Source organism: Coturnix japonica, chromosome 2 (assembly GCF_054131305.1).
Source record: "Coturnix japonica strain WE chromosome 2, WE-NBRP24, whole genome shotgun sequence".
In the NCBI taxonomy this organism is placed as follows: Eukaryota; Metazoa; Chordata; class Aves; order Galliformes; family Phasianidae; genus Coturnix; species Coturnix japonica.
This window is the reverse complement of record NC_140664.1, coordinates 91548632-91568257: the sequence shown is the minus strand read 5'-3', so window position 1 is coordinate 91568257 and position 19626 is coordinate 91548632. Positions and strand designations below refer to the sequence as shown.

The 19626-nt window shown below is 39.0% G+C and overlaps 1 protein-coding gene across 24 annotated transcripts in view; it reads right to left on the bottom strand.

The window, feature by feature from the left end:
- FHOD3 (formin homology 2 domain containing 3) overlaps positions 1 to 19626 on the bottom strand; it is a 351512-nt gene that overhangs the window by 188853 nt on the left and 143033 nt on the right. For all 24 annotated transcript variants that reach the window (XM_015854309.3, XM_085538039.1, XM_085538045.1 and 21 more), the window contains exon 4: positions 2989 to 3056. In XM_015854309.3, the coding sequence (XP_015709795.2) occupies positions 2989 to 3056 (68 nt within the window). The remainder of the gene's footprint in view (positions 1 to 2988; positions 3057 to 19626) is intronic.

The following is a 19626-nucleotide window of genomic DNA, read 5'->3' as shown; positions in this document are numbered from 1 at the left end:
AAACCAAAAGCTCTATTTGAAATTCTATTTGATGGAACACTTGGGCTTGTTCCCACTTAATGCAAATAAGTGACTGCACACTACCTTGAAACTCTTTAAATTAAAAATGATACTGATGCAGAGCTGTGCCAAATTAACTCAGCTATGATGAATGATTATAAAAATATGGTGTTATGAACTGTCTTGGCACTGAAAGACATGATGAAATCTCCAAAACTTTCTGAAAGCCATTTAAAAAAAAAATAAAAAAAAATAAAGACTGGTTTGAAGTCTTTATTTTATTTCTGCATCATTATAATGTTGAAAAGTTTAAAATACTAAATACGGTGAGATTCAAAATTAAACAAATGTTTATGTTGAAAAGCAGATTTCTAATGCTAATTTCATTTCATGTCATGAACTAAAAATAAATTAAATATGACTATTTGGAAAAAATTGTTTGTTCTGTGTTACCTCATTATGTTAACATTTCTTTTCATTCACTAAAAAAAACACACACGACAAAACAGCTTATTTTACTAAAATATGAAAAAAATAATCTTATATTCTCTCAAACTGTTCATTAGGATGTGAACTATGTACAATCATACTATGTCCTTAGTTATGCTAGTATTAATTACAAGAAAAGCTTACATCATATAGCATTCTATCTTCCACTATTAGGTGCACTACCTCAAAAAACATGTGATACAAATACTACGCATCTAGAGGAAGTTTCCTCCTCAATTCTACACTAACTATAGTCTGTATTCTGAGGGTATATGAATGTCCTTTGAAGGGCATCCTTGTTCGACAAGTCTCCACAGTTCTACTAGATGTAGATACCTAAAGTAATAACACCATTCTAAAATTTCTTTCTTTACTAGGAAGTGGGGAAGTCAAATTATTCTAGGATAGTTTATTCTGAAACTGTCAAGCACACTTATCTCAAAAACTAAATTCATTCCTGTTGCATTTCCAATAAACCAGATTTGAATTTAAGTCTTTCTTTACAACACAGGAGGCAATGTCTCTTACACCAAAGGTCTGATTATCTCTTTTTTTACAGATTCAGTGTTAAGAGACTGACTTACCAAGACATAAACTAGAAGCCAGAAAACACAAGGATAATATCAACTACCTGTGCATCTTTTATGACTGGATTCTGATAAAGCCTTCAGCTGTGCTATCACAGTTCTACTGTCCATGTTTCTGCAGAACCATAGTGCCTGCACAAGTGTTTGTTTGCCTCTCTTTTCCCTTTCCCCTCATTTCTCAGTCAACTGCAATTATATTTAATAGACGGATAAATATTGAAACATTTCCATGAAAAAGCTAGTGAGCTGGAAGACAAGATTCTACTGGTGGGTCATCTGAAAGCACTGAGCATAAAGTACTCGTAACTAAATAGCTGGTTTCAAAGATCTTATATGGAAGAGAAAATGAAAACCTAAAGTGGGGAAAGTTTTGATGGGAGGTATGAGGGCTGCAGTATGGGTTGAAATAGAGAGGCTTACCACTTACTGCTACACATGTGTGAGTGCTCAGATTAATCTATCAAATATATAAATTGACAGAAATACAAGTACTTTCCCAAAGCAGTCAAGGTGAACCAGAAGGAAGAAATCAGAGAAAATTCTTGGAAACCTGCCTCATTTCCTCTGAGCACATAGTCCACCCTTGCAGCAAGCTTACAGGGAAACTCAGTTTGCATCCTCACAATTCTCAAACAGCCTTTTACCAGGAATGCTTTGAAGAGATGACGTTATTTCCAATGTACAACTACGAAATGACCAGAGCATTTTAGAACTGCAATTCCTTTCCTGTCCAAAAGTTTCAAAATTCAAGGCTTTGTTCTGACCTACAGAAACACATCTTCAGCTATCAAAATGCTCTGTAGAATGGATCAGCCCCTTCACCAGCTACTCCAGTGTTCAAAAAAATCTTTATCCTGACATTTACTTAAATTCTGAATACTTTGCCTTGAAACTAACAGAAAACATTTTGTGTCTGGGAAATTAGCAATTCTGCAGTCTCACAGAATTGTGACATGTTGTTATTCTCCTTAGAATAAATGTTTATCTATAACAAAATAAAAATTTCTGAAGTAACAGCTCTGACAGATCTGCACCTACCAACTGCAGTTGGACAACATTACAGGTTGCCACTACACATAGATCCACTAATAAAGGAGAACAAGTGTTTTTCTTATTCATTTCATTTAAATTTCCTGATAGAGAATGATTGTGTTCACTGAAATTCCATTTTAGGATCACATTTGCAGTATGCTCTGGTTTCCACCTACTTTTTGTTTTCCCTTTTAATGATCACCTTTTTCTAGTCACGTTTTCATTTTGGTCTGGCACCTTAAACAAGTCCATCTGACTAGCCAGCAAAACCAATCTGAAATCCAAGCTCTTCATCCAATTCAAGTTTCATTACACCCACACCACTTATCTATCACATCAGCCCCTTCTCCACAAGACACAAAATCCTGCTGATCCCAGGTCTCCCCTAAAATGAACATACGCATTTAAATGTATGCCTTTCTTTAGACATATCAGTCACAAGTAATACTCAGCTCCATAAAGCATCCCTTGGATTAATCAAGAAATCAATAGTACTAAGTTAGAACTAAATTCTATCATCTTTGGGGGTCTCCCAATACACCATTGTTTCTTAAAGGTTTAGATGTAGCTTCAGCCTAGCTTGTTTGTCAACATTTTGTCTGTAGAAATGCTGGGCCACTATCGCAGTAAATGGCTTCCTAGCTCTGCTTTTCACATCCCTCTTTCAGTTCTCGCAATCGAGTTTCCATGCAAGAGGAAGTCCAGATTTAATCTCTTTTCTTGGCACATCCCAACCAGTAAGTTGACCTTATCAAGCAATTGGATAATCACATATTACAAATAAGGCCCTAAAATATTCTCGTCTGCGAGAACTGTAAGTTATTCCCTATCAAAAAATAAATAATAATAATAATAAATATTAAAGCCATTATTTGATCACCTGAAATATTTGCTTCAATGAGAAAAGTGCTCGTCTCAGCTCCCGTCCATTGGAATTGTAAAGTTTTTCTGAAAGAAAACAGAAGGAAGTTCAATATTAACAAAACTGGCAGCACTGCAAACAAAGGTAGTACACACTTCAAAAGAGTTGATGAGTAGAGCCAGTGTCCCATAAGCTAGACTGATGTCAAAGAGAAGAACTTTCTTTTTTATATATAACACACTTAGTCATTAAAAAAACAAGTAAAAACCGGGCTACTTGTCCATAACTTTGGACTGCCGACTCTCAGGTAATTTTACTAGATGTTCATCAAGATCAGTGAGAAACAATGTTATAAGGAAATTTTTAAAATGCCTAGAAGCATTCCTCATTTTCCATTAAGGTAAACTTAAGCTTTATTGAAAGAACCAGCTCAGTCTCAAAAGATACAACTGAGAACACTCTTTGCTTTTGTTATCACAACTTGAGCCACTGAATCCCATCCTTGACTGCCTTCCCTCCAGACATTCTTTTCTTGTGCTCTCATCTTTCTATTGCTAATTCCTTTCTACAATGGCAATGAATGTTAATACCAGAAATAGCCGGACAGTCTGTACTAAGCATAATTCAAAACAGTGTTTTATTCTCATGAAAACCGATCTTGATCTTTTTCTAAATGAAGCGAAAGCCTCCTTTACATCATCCAGCACTGAAATGTATTCCCCTTCATTTATTTCTCTATCTGGGCATACTCACAGGAATAATTTTAGGCAGACAAAAGAAACACTTTTGCTATCTTTATCCTGTCATAATATTTGTGCTTTTGGAAAAACTTTTGTGTCACATATCTTGTGTTTATTGTTGTGTATTTGGAAACACATGGGTAAAGAGGAATATAAGGTTCTTTGAGTCTTTCTGGACTACTGCATCTACATATTTGACAGAGAGAGACTACAAACAACACTTTATACTGTCTTAAATTCCTCAACATTGAATTGCACAAACACAATATAAGGCCAATTACAAACCAACACCTAATCTTTGTGGCTGCCTTGGCTGCCCACAGTGATCCTCATGCAAGAACCTGCAGTGCAGTGGATGGCAGCAGTGGATTAGCAGCACATCATTCAACCAAACTGGGCATGCTGGTGAAGTGGGAATATTCTTAAGAGAAAATAAAATTTTAAAATTCTAAGTTTTCTCTCTCTCCATTTCCCTTCCTATTTCTCTTTTCATTACTACACTACAAAATGAAATAATTTCTTCTCTCTTAGGAATTAAAAAAAAAACAAAACCAACAACAAAAAAACCAGCCCAGCATTTGAGGGTTTCATGCATTTATAACTCAGTAATCATTTTTTAGCTTCAATTAAAGGTGGCAGATTTTAATTTTAGAAAAACATTTCTTATTCCCAACAGTCATCCTCAACCAAAGGAAAAAGTGAAATAAAACTTCAGCAAGGCTTAAAAGTTTTTTTCTTCTGAAAACACTTTGAAAGTTGTTTTGTTCATCTCTAATTGCCTTTGATTTCAAAGGCAGAATGTGTAGAATTGGCAAAACTATTATTGTTGCAAGTTGTCTCCTTCCTTGCACTGTTTATAGATTCCTGACAAAACACCGTAGGAATGAATTTCACTTCAAGCCATAAACTTGGAGGCATACTTTAATTACTCTAGCTTAAAAACACACTGGCATGTGAAACTACATTTCTTGGCAGGATAAAGAGTAATGTTGTCAGAAAAGCTTAAAGAATAATAAAGGCCTTTTAAGACCTGGTCTGTCAACTTTACATGCCATATTATACAAAATATTCCCTTTTGAAAGATACCTCCATCTGGCATTTGTTACTACTAATTTCTCTCTATTCATAATTCAGCACCATTATGAGCAGAGTTTCTCCAAACAAGGCAGTACATTATCATCTTAATTAAGAGAGGCACCATTTCTTTAAGTGCTGGCAAGTTTGTACATAAATATCAACTTTCTAACAAATGTCATCTGTTTTTGTTTTTTTTGTTTTTGTTTTTTTTGTGTTTTTTTTGTTTTTCCTTTACTTTTCCTTTTTTAACAGGAACAATCATCATCTCAGCCTGGGGTAAAGGGCTAACAACCCATTGTTATGATCCTTTAGTGCCAATTGCTTTCATTGGTGCATGCAGATTTTTGGTACATCTCAGAGAAACAATGCTGAACACTTTTTTCCTTTCGTCTTTTCACAGAATATAACATCATCCTTGGCAGCCATCATAAACAATGCTTTCCCTCTTCATCTGCAGCAAAAATGAAAAATTATTACACAGAGACTATAGCAGGGTCTATCATTAAAGCTAAGGAATCAGTAATTACTGGAAATACCGAGTTGTAAAAGCAGAGGCAACAGGACAGCAGCACACATCCCAAATACTTAAACTATCTATGCAGAGACAGCCAGTGTTCACAGTTCCCTCCTTGCATTGAGCTAACTCTTTTGAATTAGGTTGGAACTAACCATTTCACCTGATATCCTTACCTATGGGTCAATATACTGACTGTTTAACTCCTGTACTGCTGGCAGCCACCAGAAACATTCACAGAACATAACCCAAGCAGGTAATTGAAAGAGTTGTTCCTCAGAACTCTGTTAGAAAATGCTTTGGTTTAGAAAGCAACACTTCACTGTGAATCTCAGTAAAAATAGGCAAGCCAAATAAGACAAGGTCTGTCAAAGGTTGCTTTCAACACATTTGTATATTTATTTTGTTTCTGTGTGCTGCACATCAGAAAACTCTAAGCCTGTACACCATGTGAAAACTCTGGAGTGCTTGGGCTTATGGAATTCCCATTTGCCAACAGTGAATTTAATACCATGGGGACCTCTGGAGCTGGTCCCCAAAGGATCAGATTAGAACCAAGGCTGTGAAAACACACCAACAGAAACTCAAAGGCCAAAAGAACCAATAAGCTCTTTTGCTATGGTAGAGGACAAATCAAAACACAGAGACAGAATGGCACTTTTGCTTACGATGTTTTCACACTGAAGACAACTTAGAAACCAGAGAAAGCAGACAGCGAATGCTTTTTAGCGCTGGCTGGTTTACATTAGCAATTTAAAGCTTTGCTCTCTTCTAAACAGAATGAAAAGTAGCTTTCCTCATTAAGGAACAGAGGTGACCACAGTTTCCACAGGCACATCCCTGACAGTGTCTTCTGTAGCTGAAACAAATGGTGCCAATGGCTTTGAAGCAGTCTGCAAAGCTACTGTTACTAGAACCAAAAAGCTTGGAGGTGCTCCCAGGGTGGCCCAAAAGACCCCACTCTGACTGGCGTTAACATGCTGTGTGCATTAGGCAGGAGGAAACAATGCTAAACCACTTTGTAAAACTCCAGGACTATCCATCTCTTCTGTTAAAAAAACAAAACTCAAAACCTTCACTTCTCACACAGACCAGCTACAGACTCTGGACATATCCACTCCTATGCCTCAAGATTGAAGAAGATAAATAGGTCAAGGAATCTGAGTTGACTGACTTAATTATAAATGACCACATTTCAGAAAGGTATGCAAGCTATGCTATTACATTTATTTATTGAATAAAAGTAGTGGAGAAGAAAGGAAACAGTAGCACCTGCAGCTGCAGAAAAGGTTTAACTGTGATTATCTAGATGATAGAGAAGTCCCCTTGAGGTTTCCTTTGATGGTAACTAACACTAGAGGGCACTGCTTATTTCTTTATTTTAGGAGAAAGATAAAAGGCACTGTCCCTCTTTAGTAGCTTCCCATTGATAAGGCAGTACTGATTGACTAAACTGGGACTCTGCTACCCTTGAAATTCTACTTTTCATTTATAGCCTGAGGGACATTTGGAACTGAAACTAGAAGGCTTCAGCACTGACATCCTTAAACATACAACAGCAGAGTAAACTCTTCTGAAACCACACAGTAGAAAAAAACTGGTACCGGTATGGTACAAACTTCATAAGCTTCATTCTTATTTGCCATCCTGTAACTAGAGTCACATTTGTTAAATCATCCTTTGCCCCATATGGCCTACCTGCGTTCTCTTGAAAGACAATTACAGTCCTTACTCACCACCTCTTTCCACAAGTGGGATGTCAAATAAACTGGGCTTGTGATAATAGACACGTGCACGAGAGGCTGCAAGCTACAAGTGCCTCCCTTCTTGCAGTCATGGTGCTTTGTTTGAGAGAAAGCTTCACACTTTAAAAGAAAACCATTATTTATTACCCTGGGTTTCTGTTTGTTTGCTTTTACCTCTGTAAAAATAACTCTCCTGGAGAGGAAAGAAAAACAACACACACTAGATGAAAAGGGATTTTTCTAGAGAAATTCCACTCAGACATGACAGAGGAGGTGAGGCGGTTCAGTCTGCAGTTGGTATCTTTTCAGAAAGCATGAGAAGCCTTAAAGATCTTTATTTTATCAGACCACCGGTAGCTTTCAAAAGGGGCTATATATTTTCAAAGACGAGTGTCAGAGGCTCAGATTTCATTGAGAATTCAATTCCTTTGACTATGTGGGAAGTAGGAATTTTTTAAAGAAAATAGAAATTGGCTTTTAAATTCCTAATGAAAGTTGGGACTTTGCTTCTACTTTCTATGTGAAAACAAGTTTTTGTTTCTAAATCCACAATTAAAAAAAATAATAATAAAAAAGAAAAACCGTCTGAATATTGCTTGGCTCAGTTCCATGAGCTACACCTGACCTCTGACCGACAGGGCACCATTCTCCTCCCTTCCTCTTCCATCACACCCATTGAATTAGTCCCTGGGATATAGTAATTTATGTAGCATCAGCCTTTTGAGCTATTGGCAAGGGCTCATGAACATCTGGCTGAGCACAAATGGGAGTTGCTCTGCTTCACTTGCTGCTGCCTGAGTGACCTCAAGATCTCCTATCCATGCTTCTTCCCTTTAAGCTATAATTTCAAGATGAAGCTCCCTTCCTAACAAAAACATAAAAGAGAGATTAACTCTACGTTTGATTACATTAGCAGGGCACCTGGTGCAGATCTAATTAAAGGACATTTTAAATATTTCCTGCCATTCATTGCCCAAGTCCTTACATGGGACAGAAGGAGTAACATTCTCTCTTCCATTAGCAAACCAACTGATGCTAAGAAACTAACGTTTCATTTCTTGTCTCTGCAACAATGATTAAAGCACTTTTGTCTAGAATGTCCAGTAGAAAGAAGTAGTAGTTAATCTGCCTTTTAGAATTTAAATCAACCAAAGTTTTGCACCAGCACTGGTTGGGGGGAGGGGGAGAGAGGAGAATAAACAAAGAATGAAGTTGTTTATTAGGAAAAAAAAAAGAATAAAAATTCTGGAAATGCAGAGAGCCACACCTCTAAATTTATTACCACACTACTTCAATTTTAAATGGGTGTTACTCTGAATGAATTTACACAACCATAAAAGTAGACTAAAACTGTAGCAGAACGGCAAGAACTCAGGTGCCTGGAACCCAACCGGAAAACAGGTTCCAGGTAACTGCCTGGTAGACTTCACCACATTAACTCAAGCAGACACAGAGGTACCGACAGGACCTACCGACCGAAGAAGAGACTCAGTTGTTTTGTTTTTTACTGCAAAGCCTAGCAGTCCATTTGCTGGCAAGATAACATGCACTCTTTTTACTCTCGGACCCCCCTAGAAGGGGATTCACTCGTAGGCAGATTGCCCGCTAATAAATTTACATAATTGCTACTTCTGCTGAGATCACTTTGTTTTGCATATTACGAATCCTCATTTTTTCTCTTTACCTGATCTTGGGTTTATTTCCTTTTCCTGTACAAATAGTTAGTTATGCATTCATGAGTGCAGTGTCACATATAAACTCTAGCTACATATTCTCCCAGTAATCCAAGGATAAACACCGGGCACTTGGCAAGGAAAAAGGACTTTTCCACAACAAAGTATGAGCTGATGAAAAGCAATAGGCTGCATGTATGTCACTCCAAGCCTGGCAGTAGAAGCAAGAGCCCACCTTACTGTCAGCACTGACCAACCTCAGGAATTTCCTCACTGCCTCCTAAGGAATGCTGCCAGCCTCACAATGAGGACAAAACCCACTGCAGTTTGTTTTCATTCAGAGATAGAACAGCTGCTTGGCTAATTAGCTGGGATGGCCCCTCTGCTCAGCATGGGGTTCTCTGCTCCTACCCCAAGAGGCAGATCCTTTGTGGGGCCTGCATAAGAGAGTAGAGCCTGAATCTTTCTTCCCTTTCTCTGTGAAGGATCCACCGCTGGGGAGTGAGAGGAAAGAAAGCCATAAAAGCCTCAGATATCCTGCCCTGCCTTGCCCTCTGCCCTAAGCCAAAGGCTTAAAGAAGATGATGCCAAGAGCCAGCTGTGGGAATGAAGCATCTGTAAACACGGGGCAGCCTGTGGGCTGGGATGCAAGGTGAGATTTCTGCTGGCAACAACAGATACCCCATACTGCCAGAATTGCAATGCAGCTCTCTGTACACTAGCACCTCAGATTTTCCAAGCTCTTACAGGACTGAACTTATGCTGCCACTGCAAGAAGCCACTGGCAACAACTACCCAGTGCATTCCCACAGTGAAAGAATGCAGAGTGGAAATCCCATTTGTGGAGGAAGACTTTGAACTGAAGGGTTTTACAGATGATTTTCTGAAGCACCAGACATCCTACCTACCTTTTGTCACAAGTGAATTAATATGAAGTTGTCAGAACAATTTCAATTCAGCAACAAATGTATCTACTTCTCCAAGTGTCACTGTCCTCCAAATGAAGAGCAAAAACCAAGGTTCTTGCTCCTATATTGACAAGAGATATAAAATACAATTCAACTATTTGGGGAAAATGAAGTAACAATAAGAAAGCTCTAGAGGATTGAAAAGAGAAATGAGGATATAGAGGACAAGGAAACAGATACAAAACAACAGAATCATAGAATCATAGACTGGCCTGAGTTGAAACCATCATCTAGTTTCAGCCCCCTGCTATGTGCAGGGTCACCAACCAGGGCATGCCCAGAGCCACATCCAGCCTGGCCTTGAATGCCTCCAGGGATGGGGCATCCACAACCTCTTTGGGCAACCTGTTCCAGTGCGTCACCACCCTGAGTGAAAAACTTCTTCTCAATATCTAACCTATACCTCCCCTGTCTTAGTTTAAAACCATTCCCCCTTAGCCTATCACCCTTGAAAACAGCCACTCCTTATCCTGTTTATATGCTCCCTTTAAATACTGGAAGGTCACAATGAGATCTCCCCAAAGCCTTCTCTTCTCCAAGCAGATAAACCTTTAGCCTGAATTACCCCGTAGGAAAGCTTTGATTTACTATTCTTTTGCTCTTGTAGCATATCCGCATGCACTGAAACTAAGAAGAACATTTATCACACTACCCATGCGCACTACTGCACACAGATGAAAATCACTTACCCTAAAGGGAGATGCCGAGATGCAGTAGTTGTTTATACAGTTAAGGGCAAAAAGGAACCTTATTTTTCTCCTGGATTCTGTGGGTTACAGCTATGGAGGCTAATAGGCTGGTACTCCATACCTGTACACCTTCTCAAGCTAAGAATAAAGGGAATCTTAAAACCAAATGATGTAAAAACTTCCTTTCACTGTTTCCATTTCTAATTTACTTGGTGTATTAAGGCCCTGTTTACTCATCAATAACAAGGAATGTAAAACCAACTGATGTGGGCTGAGGACAGTGTGAACCTCACTGACGTAAGTGGTCTGGTGGTTTTTCCCTTACTTTTATACCTCTGCACTCACTATTGTATTCTGCAGAACCCTACTCAGTTCTGCAGAAATGCTGCTGCCAAAAAAAAGATGTACGTGGTAGAACAGCCCAACAACAGAAGAGCATAACAGTAGGCTATGCATTTAAATTATGAAGCAAGCATTAGAATGGGACAGTAAAACCCAGTCTAAGAGGGATGATACTAACTGCACAGTAAACAGAAGCAACATTTAAAATAAATACAAAGGGAAAAAAAGACCCACTCAAATGGTTAAAAAGGGTCAAGCATTTCATGGCAAAAAAATATATATCTTTTCTAGAACTGGTTTTCATGGACTGACTGAAGCTGGGGAGTTCTCAGGAATCATTGCTGGTCCAAATCCAAAAACCAGCATCTGCCCTTATTTACAAGCTGAAGGTTATGAGCAAGCAGGGACAGCAAGGCATCCAAATTAGTTCTCTCACATTTTTCCCTTCTGATTTTGCAAGCCAATATAGAGAATTTCCCTTGAGTTATGCTTCGCATCCAGTACGATGCCTACTGACGTATTCTGAATGCTGGAGTAAAGAACAATGGCGGTGAAGCACAATATGCAGCTTCATCAAGGGAGTAAAGAGCTAGAACAGACTGCTCAAGCAGGTCTTCCTTCCTTCCAGGACATAAAAAGCAACACTAGAAAGGCATGTTTGAAAGTAACAGCCTTGCCAACGTATTACAAAAGAATAGATCTCCTCTGCCTGTTCAGCATATTCAGTCTCGCTATGGAAGCACTGCAGCACATTTCCCTGCTCAGATTTATTTAGATAGGTCCTCCTCACTTGAATGCAAAGGAACTAATAAGCTCTTCAATCCTGAAGTGCAGGAAACAGCATTTAAGTTTGATAACTTCTTAGGAGAGCACTTTCATACTGCCAAAAATGCTGTGAATGCTCTTTGTAAGAGTCAAAGGGTTACAGAAGGAAAAAGGCTAAGGAACGAGGTCAAGTATTACAGAGCTGTATTACAGAAGGTGGTGATGGCAAAGACTTGAGGGGTCATCTTATTCATCTCCCTACTGAAGCAGAATTGTTCCCTGGATAGTAATACAGTAGGAAAGTAGTTGTTATGTTAAAATATAGGTTACATCATACGAGTAAATGTAGCCAGGGAAAATTGCTAGAAAAGAAAATAATGTACAAGAACATACTGTTTTCTTTAGAGATTACTGCAACCAGTCTGAGGATAAAAAATAATTAGAAAAAAACCTAAGTCAAAGCAAATCTTCAACCTTTTTCAGTTTACAACTAGCTCTTTGAATTGCTGAACTGTATGTTTGAGCTTACACAAGGACATCAGTGCTTTTTGGATCGCAAGCATTTAATAACACGATGAATGCCGGTCAGTATTTGAGTTTTCTGGTTTCATTCCATTTAAAGCAGACCGTGCCAACATGTTGCCCCGCACGCTCAGCAAATATGAGTAAACAGACAGCAACAAGAGAATTATATCAATCAATTACCAAAAAAAAACAACCAACCAAAAAAAAAAAAAAAAAAAAAAAAAGGCAAAAAATGTAGGCTCACACCTGCTCTCCTGAATTGGGTTTTATCCGTGCTGACAGCTAGGAAAGAGGCAGAAACATCTGAGCTCAAAAAGACAAGTTTCTGCCAAGAACGTGAATGAGCTCCTGAGCTTATTTTGCTGTTGCATAAGACTTGCCAAAACAGGTCAGAGGATAGCTGTAAGACCTGGTGTGTTCCAGCGATCCCCGTTCATCCTCAGGAAGTGCATCAGGGTTCTCCAGCTGAAAGACCTCTGGGGACTCAGCCTCCCAGTTAACTGCAGATGTTTAATGCTATCAGAAGCTGCTTGAAAATGTAGACAGTGGGCTTAGACCACTCATCTGAGAGTAAGGCATCAGGCAAAAGAGACAGTATCAGCAGGGAGTGATGATAGACACGTGATAAAGGCACTGCTTCTCAGAGCACTGCTGGTGATTGCAGTGGTATTCCACACCCTTAAATCCCAGAGTCCACATTACATGAGCTCACAGGAGACACTCCAGGCGTTCTGCCAGTCACTGCACATTCTTAAATGGTCAAACATGGACACAGCAATTCAACTTAGGCTTCACCAATTTTGAATATAGAGCATTTCAACAGACCAGGTCTTTGTTCTGCTAAGTATTACACAGTCACAAAGCAAAGAACAGTCCCTTAAGCAAGTCTTAGTTTCCAGCTGACACAATCTCAATAAAAAGTGTTAGACTGGTTAATCAGCTCTAGTTGAGGAAGCTGGCCTGTCCTTTGCCATGCGCCTTGACGTGTTTTAGGGCTCTTATTAATAGTAAGGTAGCTTTGTCCTGGATATCACTGATCTGTTTGCCTTCAGTATTCACCTCATTGAAGTCACAGGCATACTTAAAATATACAGATCAAATTGAGAAAAATAGAAACTATGCTACAGTTATTTGAAAGACTGTATGAAAATCCAAACCCTTAGTAGGTTGTATACCTAAAGGATATAGTTAAACTAACAGAAGTCAAGTTAAAAAAAGCTGATTTCTAGCCTAAAAGAAATTAAGAAATCATCAGATCTGTGAAAGGACAGAGGGTAGCACAAATACTCTAAGATGTCAAAACAGTTCAGGTGCACAGATTTCCCATCATTCTGAAGTTGCTGGGACAGATGAAAAATGCACCAATTTAACAACTGAAAGGAAAATTCCAAGAATAAACTAGAATGGGTAAGAGAAATAAGTCAAAGTGGGCCTCAATTAAAACCCATGCTGGTGCAGGATTCTCATCTGAAGTGGATGCCTGCTGGCTGGCCCACTGCTGCCACCTGTGCTACCAGTGCCTTTCAGCCAGGGAGACATGAGGAAGCAACCAGAGAACACAGCATAGGCAGCAGGATAAGCACAGCAAGCTGACAGGCAAGGTAAGAGTGCAGGAGATAGAAGTCTTGAGCTCCACGTGCCAGAGCACACAGCCCTACCAGACACTTCACATTTCCAGGAACAAGATGTGTGACAATGGCAGCATGACTGGATATACAAGAGAATATCTGAGCAACATTTTCAATTCCCTACACTGATACAGCTAGTAAAAAAAAATTTAAAAAAATCCATGCTGAATGCTTCATTCAGTTGCATTGGAAATGAGTGAGTTTGCTTAAGTGCATGAGCCTCACAGATATTACATACCACTATGAGAAACGCTTATATGAATATCAGGTTTAGATTCAGCCTCTGATAGAGAAAGTTATTGTGCTTCCTCCTTCACCACCAAAACCAGCTAAAACAGAGACAGGAATGATCTTTTAAGCTCCACATCCTGGAAACTCCAATCCCTTAAGCTGAGGCTGAGAGCTACAGAAAGTCAGTGCTGGGGCATCAGCTTTGCATTAGTAGGGGACTTCGTTCCATTGAAAGCCCTGATGCAGCCTGCTCTTCTGTGACTCTTGCCAATGAAGGGAGTGAATGATTCCTGCCACTGAAAGCTGCTTGAGAAGTATTCAGATCCTGTCCCCCCAAACCTGATGAGCTGGGATCACACTGGCTGGTTAAATTCCAGACCCTCCAGATCCAGAATTAAAGTTTAGAGAAGATTCATCAGTGAAAATTACATAAGAAACCATATGAAGATTGAAAGTATAGAGTGCTGCTCTGAAATTAAATAAACAATGTCCAAACTCTTGTTTTCCTTATCAACACCACTGTGGTTTTTTTCAGTGAATTATGAACTATGCACCTTTTTGCAAGTGAGATCAAGGGACTTTTCAATACATTTGTAAATTTACATTGGCAGAAAATGTTTTTTTCTTGCCTTTTCAAAATGCTTTGGATATGGGTTCCACAGAGAAACTTACAATATCTTTTGTTGCTTTTTTTGTCCTGTTCAAGACTTAAATCATTCTTGCAAGATAAAGAGAATGAAACAAATAGGTAATTAAAATCTGTACCCTTACATTTATACACTGTGAACTTCAAAACACATGAATTCATGGTTGCAACATACCTTCCCCTACTGCAGCAGCGATATTATGTATACATGTATATACATATATGTATGTACATATATATATATATACACACACACACACAAATGTATTTTCCTGTCACAATAGTTTAGAAAAAAAGAAGGAGGGAGAAAAAACAAACAAACAGCTCTGGGACAAGGGTTGCTTTTCTGAAAGCATGGCTGCCCAACTGCTTCACAAGGAACAGCGTACTGCCCATTAAGGAAAGGAGCTCCCTTCAGCTCATGAGGCTGACAGAACCAGCAGCACTCCTAACTTCACTAGCTTTATTTCCTTGTAAAGTTTCACTCTCTAGCAGCAGTTTTCCCAATAAATAGAATTTAAAGGAAAAAATCCCTCCAAGTATTCTTTTCTTTTCCCTACAATGTAGTTCTGAGCTGATCCAAGGCAATTTCATGCCTACTTCAAACCTGCCTGGAATGCACTGCTCAAAACAGCCGAACAGCCCAAAGAAATGCTTTCAGTATCAGCAGACCTCTATGTCTGTACTTGTTAAAAACAGTAATAACAGTAAAAAGTTATATCTGAAGCATCTTCGAAGAATCTTTCTTTTACCCTCCACAGAGAGAACACAACACTGACAGTGCTACTCAGACCATATATCATCCATTTATATTTTCAAACATTCCTGAAGTGCAATCTCTGTTTACCATACTGTATTGCACTTGGCCTGAACTTGTTTAACACATGTTAGCATTATTTATCTGGAGTCATTTATCGTGGTTGTAAAACATCTGACATATGATGGAGCTTTTCCAGTATATATTGTGCCTCTCACTTAACCGAACCGCTTATTATTTCCACCTCTAAGTAATTTGACCAAAGCCACATGAAAACATTCATCTACACTACTTTTTTCTCTGTTCATTATTAATTCAGTCACTGGCTGTAAAAAGCCCTAGCTACTTCCCTAATTAATCAAGGGAATACAAACTATAAACAGGCCCACACATACTATATACACCCAAAATATATACAGACATTACTTATACACAATATTATCCCTATTGTAATATATATTCGTATAATGCATGTGCATACAATTTGTACATATCACAATCATATATAGGCAATGGTTTTCTTTTAGAAGGCTCCATGTGGTAAGTTACTTTTTAGTAGCTTAATTGCCACAGGGAATGGAAATTTTAATTTGTAATATAAATTCAGTTAACTTCTAGGCAAAGTGTTTCTTTATGCAAAAGGTCCCTTGGTGCACTTTCCTTCCATTCTCTCATGGTTATGGAGAATGTGAGTATTGCAGTGTCCCTCCAAAGTGACACCCTCTGGTTCCTCCGCGCTCAGCAATGGCAGAGCTCCCATCACCCAAGCCCAGATATACAGTCAAACCACACAGTTCTGGTTCTGTTTCCTTTTAAATCCATTTTCTGCTACTTCAGCATAGCTAAACTTCAGCCTCTTCATCTGCTGAACAGACCTAAGAAGTAGCACCTGACCTATGCAGATGTTTCCAGTTAAGGCCATTAGAATTTTTATGGGCATTTTCTCAAGTCTTTCTACCAGCAATGGGATTTCTAGTGGAAACTTAAAACTAATTTAATAGTTCGATAAAATGCTGCACTCTTCATCCCTCTTAACTTTCCCATTTGTCTCAGCAAATACACATGATCTGCATTTCAGAGCCTCAAGAGAATTACAGGAAAATCGAGAATCGATATAAGGCTGACTGATGAGATGTTTGACTCCAAAGCTGCATTACTTCCTTTCTTTTTTTTAATACACACACATAATTATATACACACACATACTTGTCCAGTTCAGCTATTTCTATCCGCTTTCAAAATAACCCAATTTAGGATTATATCAGTTGCCCCAAATTACTGGTTATAAGCAAATGTGAACACTACAATTAAGTCTTCAAAAATGTGACATTTTCCTTCTTGCTTTTTCTACTTTACTATCATTCTCAGCTACAGCTCTACCATTTCCATTTACCAAACTGCAGCATATCACAGCTACGATGATTAGGGCTGGCTGTAAAGTCTGTCAAGAAAAAGATATTCAAGCACTGATAATGATACAGAAGTTATTCACGCATCAGCATGTTGCTCAGTCTTTCTTCAGGAAGCGCTACTCCAAGTTATTCAACTGATCTTACATTACTCATCCACAGTACTGCTGATAATGACAAATAATATTTATTGGGAGGCAACCACATAAAGACAGCATCTCACTGTGCAGCAAAAGGCAGTCACCCATCACAGAACTGCTAAGACAGAAATAATTCCCAACTCTCCACTGTAGGCACCTTCTAAAGAGCACTCGTGAATTCGCGTACCTCATGGCTTCAGGGAGGAAAGACTGCGATAACTCAGTATGATTTTTACATAAACTACTCTATTTACAACAAAAGTGTGCATAAAGGTCCTGTAACACATAAATTTCCTTGATGGTATCAGCTCTGCTAAACTAAACCTAAGTATATACTTTGTATATAAGTTAAACGAATCAGTTAATGGTGAAGTCTCTGCTTGTGGGGGCATTCAGCACCCAGCCCTGCACGGCCCACTGAGCTGACCCTTCACTGAGCAGGTGAGTTGTGCTCTGTGACATCCCACCTTGATGGCTGCATGAAGAGGCTTCAAACAATTCCGCCGAGTTTCTCATCCACTTGATGGACATGACGTACGTAGCATCCATGCTACATACATTCATCATTTTAATGTACGATTATGGAATCAGGGATTTAAAATTCATAAATTCACTCAGTGCAAGCATTTGCTGTGATATTTTGGAATCAGATCCTACAACTGAAAGTAAAAACTGTTTTGCTTTTGTACCAAATACAAGTACTTTACTGCCTTTTTTTTTTTCTTTTTCTTTTTTCATGCTCAGGGAAGATCTGTCATTGTTTCCTCTTTTTGTGTGTGTGAGTGCATACTTTACATTGCTCATTAATCATACTGACAAGTATATAACTGTGCAACTAAAAGCAAGTGAACAGCTAGGATCTTCAAGAACACTAAAGGACAAGGTCTTCCCTTTAGTGTAACTAACAGGCATTGCAGATTTTAAGAAAATGTCATTCAGAAAGTATCACACATTCAATGATATTACAAGATCCACTCACTATTCCTGGTAAATCCACAACTGTTTCCTGCATGGTTTGGCCATCTTACATTTTTCCTTTTAGAGTTGCATAAAACAACATTATGAACTACATCATAATATTTTCACTTGACAGTGCAGATTGGTTAGCACAGACCTCAGAGTAAATAAATAAATACCACTTCAGGAACTTGACATGAGTTGGCAGTGTGCTCTTGCAGCCCAGAAAGCCAACTGTATCCTGGGCTGCAACTAAATAAGAGTGGTCAGGAGGGCAAGGGAGGTGATTCTCCCCTTCTACTCCAACCTCATGAGACTCCGACAGTGCTGCATTCAGCTCTGGAGCCCCTAGCACAAGAAGGGCACGGATACTTAAAGAGGGTCCAGAGAAGGGCAACAGAGATGACCAGAGAGCTTGAGCACCTCTGCTATGATGAAATATTTAACCTTCAAGAAGAGAAGGCTCTAAGACCTCATTGAGGCCTTTCGGTTCCTAAAGGAGGCCTACAAGAAAGCTTAAGTGGGACTCTATCAGTGTCATGATAGGACAATTGCTTTAGAATAGAAGAGCAGATTTAGATTAGATATCAGGAAGAAATTGTTCACTATGAGGGTGGTGAGGCACTGGAACAGGTTGCCCAGAGAAGTTGTAAATGTCCCCATCCCTGGAAGTGTTCAGGGCCATGCCAGATGGGGCTTTTGGCAGCCTGATCTGGTGAGTGGCAGCCCTACCCACAGCAGAAGGTTAGAACTAGATCATCTTTAAGGTCCTTCCCAGCACAAAATGTTCAATGGTTCTACTCAACAATTCCGTTATCCTGTATAAACTTACTTCTTGTGAAACTGAATCCAGAATTAGAACTGCACACATTTTTTAGTTTGAGCTTTCAGATATTCTCTGGGGGATAACAGAAATTCTGTCCTTTCATTTAGGGCTTCTTTCCTTAGCTTACCACACACACTAGAAACTAAAAGAAGGGGATAGTGCGGTGTAAGCATTGCTAAGCTCTTCCCAGGAAGAATCTCAGTTCCAGTTTGCTTTAAAAAAAGAGAAGAAAAAGCTTAATCACTCATCCAGCCTATTTTTGTAAAGAAAAAGTCACTCCTGTCACCAGTGACTTCTCCTGTGCAAGAGTGTTGGCACCAAACATAAATCTAATTCATTTACATGGTCATCAAAATGAGCTAAATTCTTCTGCTGCAGACATCAAACATTCTTGCTGGCAACAGCACTGGCTGTCAAGGATTTAACCAGACAGCTGGAAGTTGTTCCAGATACTGACCGAGATGAGCACAAGACACACAAGTTATCACCAGCCTTGGGAAGCAGCCAGCCTGACAATGGCTGCAGGAGCCTTCATGGAGACATCAGTGTCTGCTTGCCCTTTGACTGCAAAGGCACATTCCTACTGCTTTCTACTCATGGTGCTGAAGTAAAAGCTGTCACAGATGCAGACCAATTTCATTCTCTTCTTCAACAGCTTTATTTTAGGGCAGAAATGCAGGTTCTTTCTTACTGCTTTTCTGCGGATTTAGCAAGAGATTGAAAAAATCATACATCAGCAACTCAGGAACTTAGCTCAGTGCTATATTCATCACAGTAACTACTTCACTACTGGTCCAGCACATGGAACAGAGATGTCTCAATAATTAATATTATTTGTTCACCCAAAGTCACTCTAAGTATACATGAAAGATAGAAAGATCACTGAGCAAACTGTACATAATTTGAATAACTGCCACGAGAAAATAAGAGTTCTGTGAGAATGACACCTGGGTGGAAGCTACAGCAAAAAATTGAGTGAAAAACCTCAGTCTTAGTTAAGCCCATTGGATTTTTAGAAGTGCAT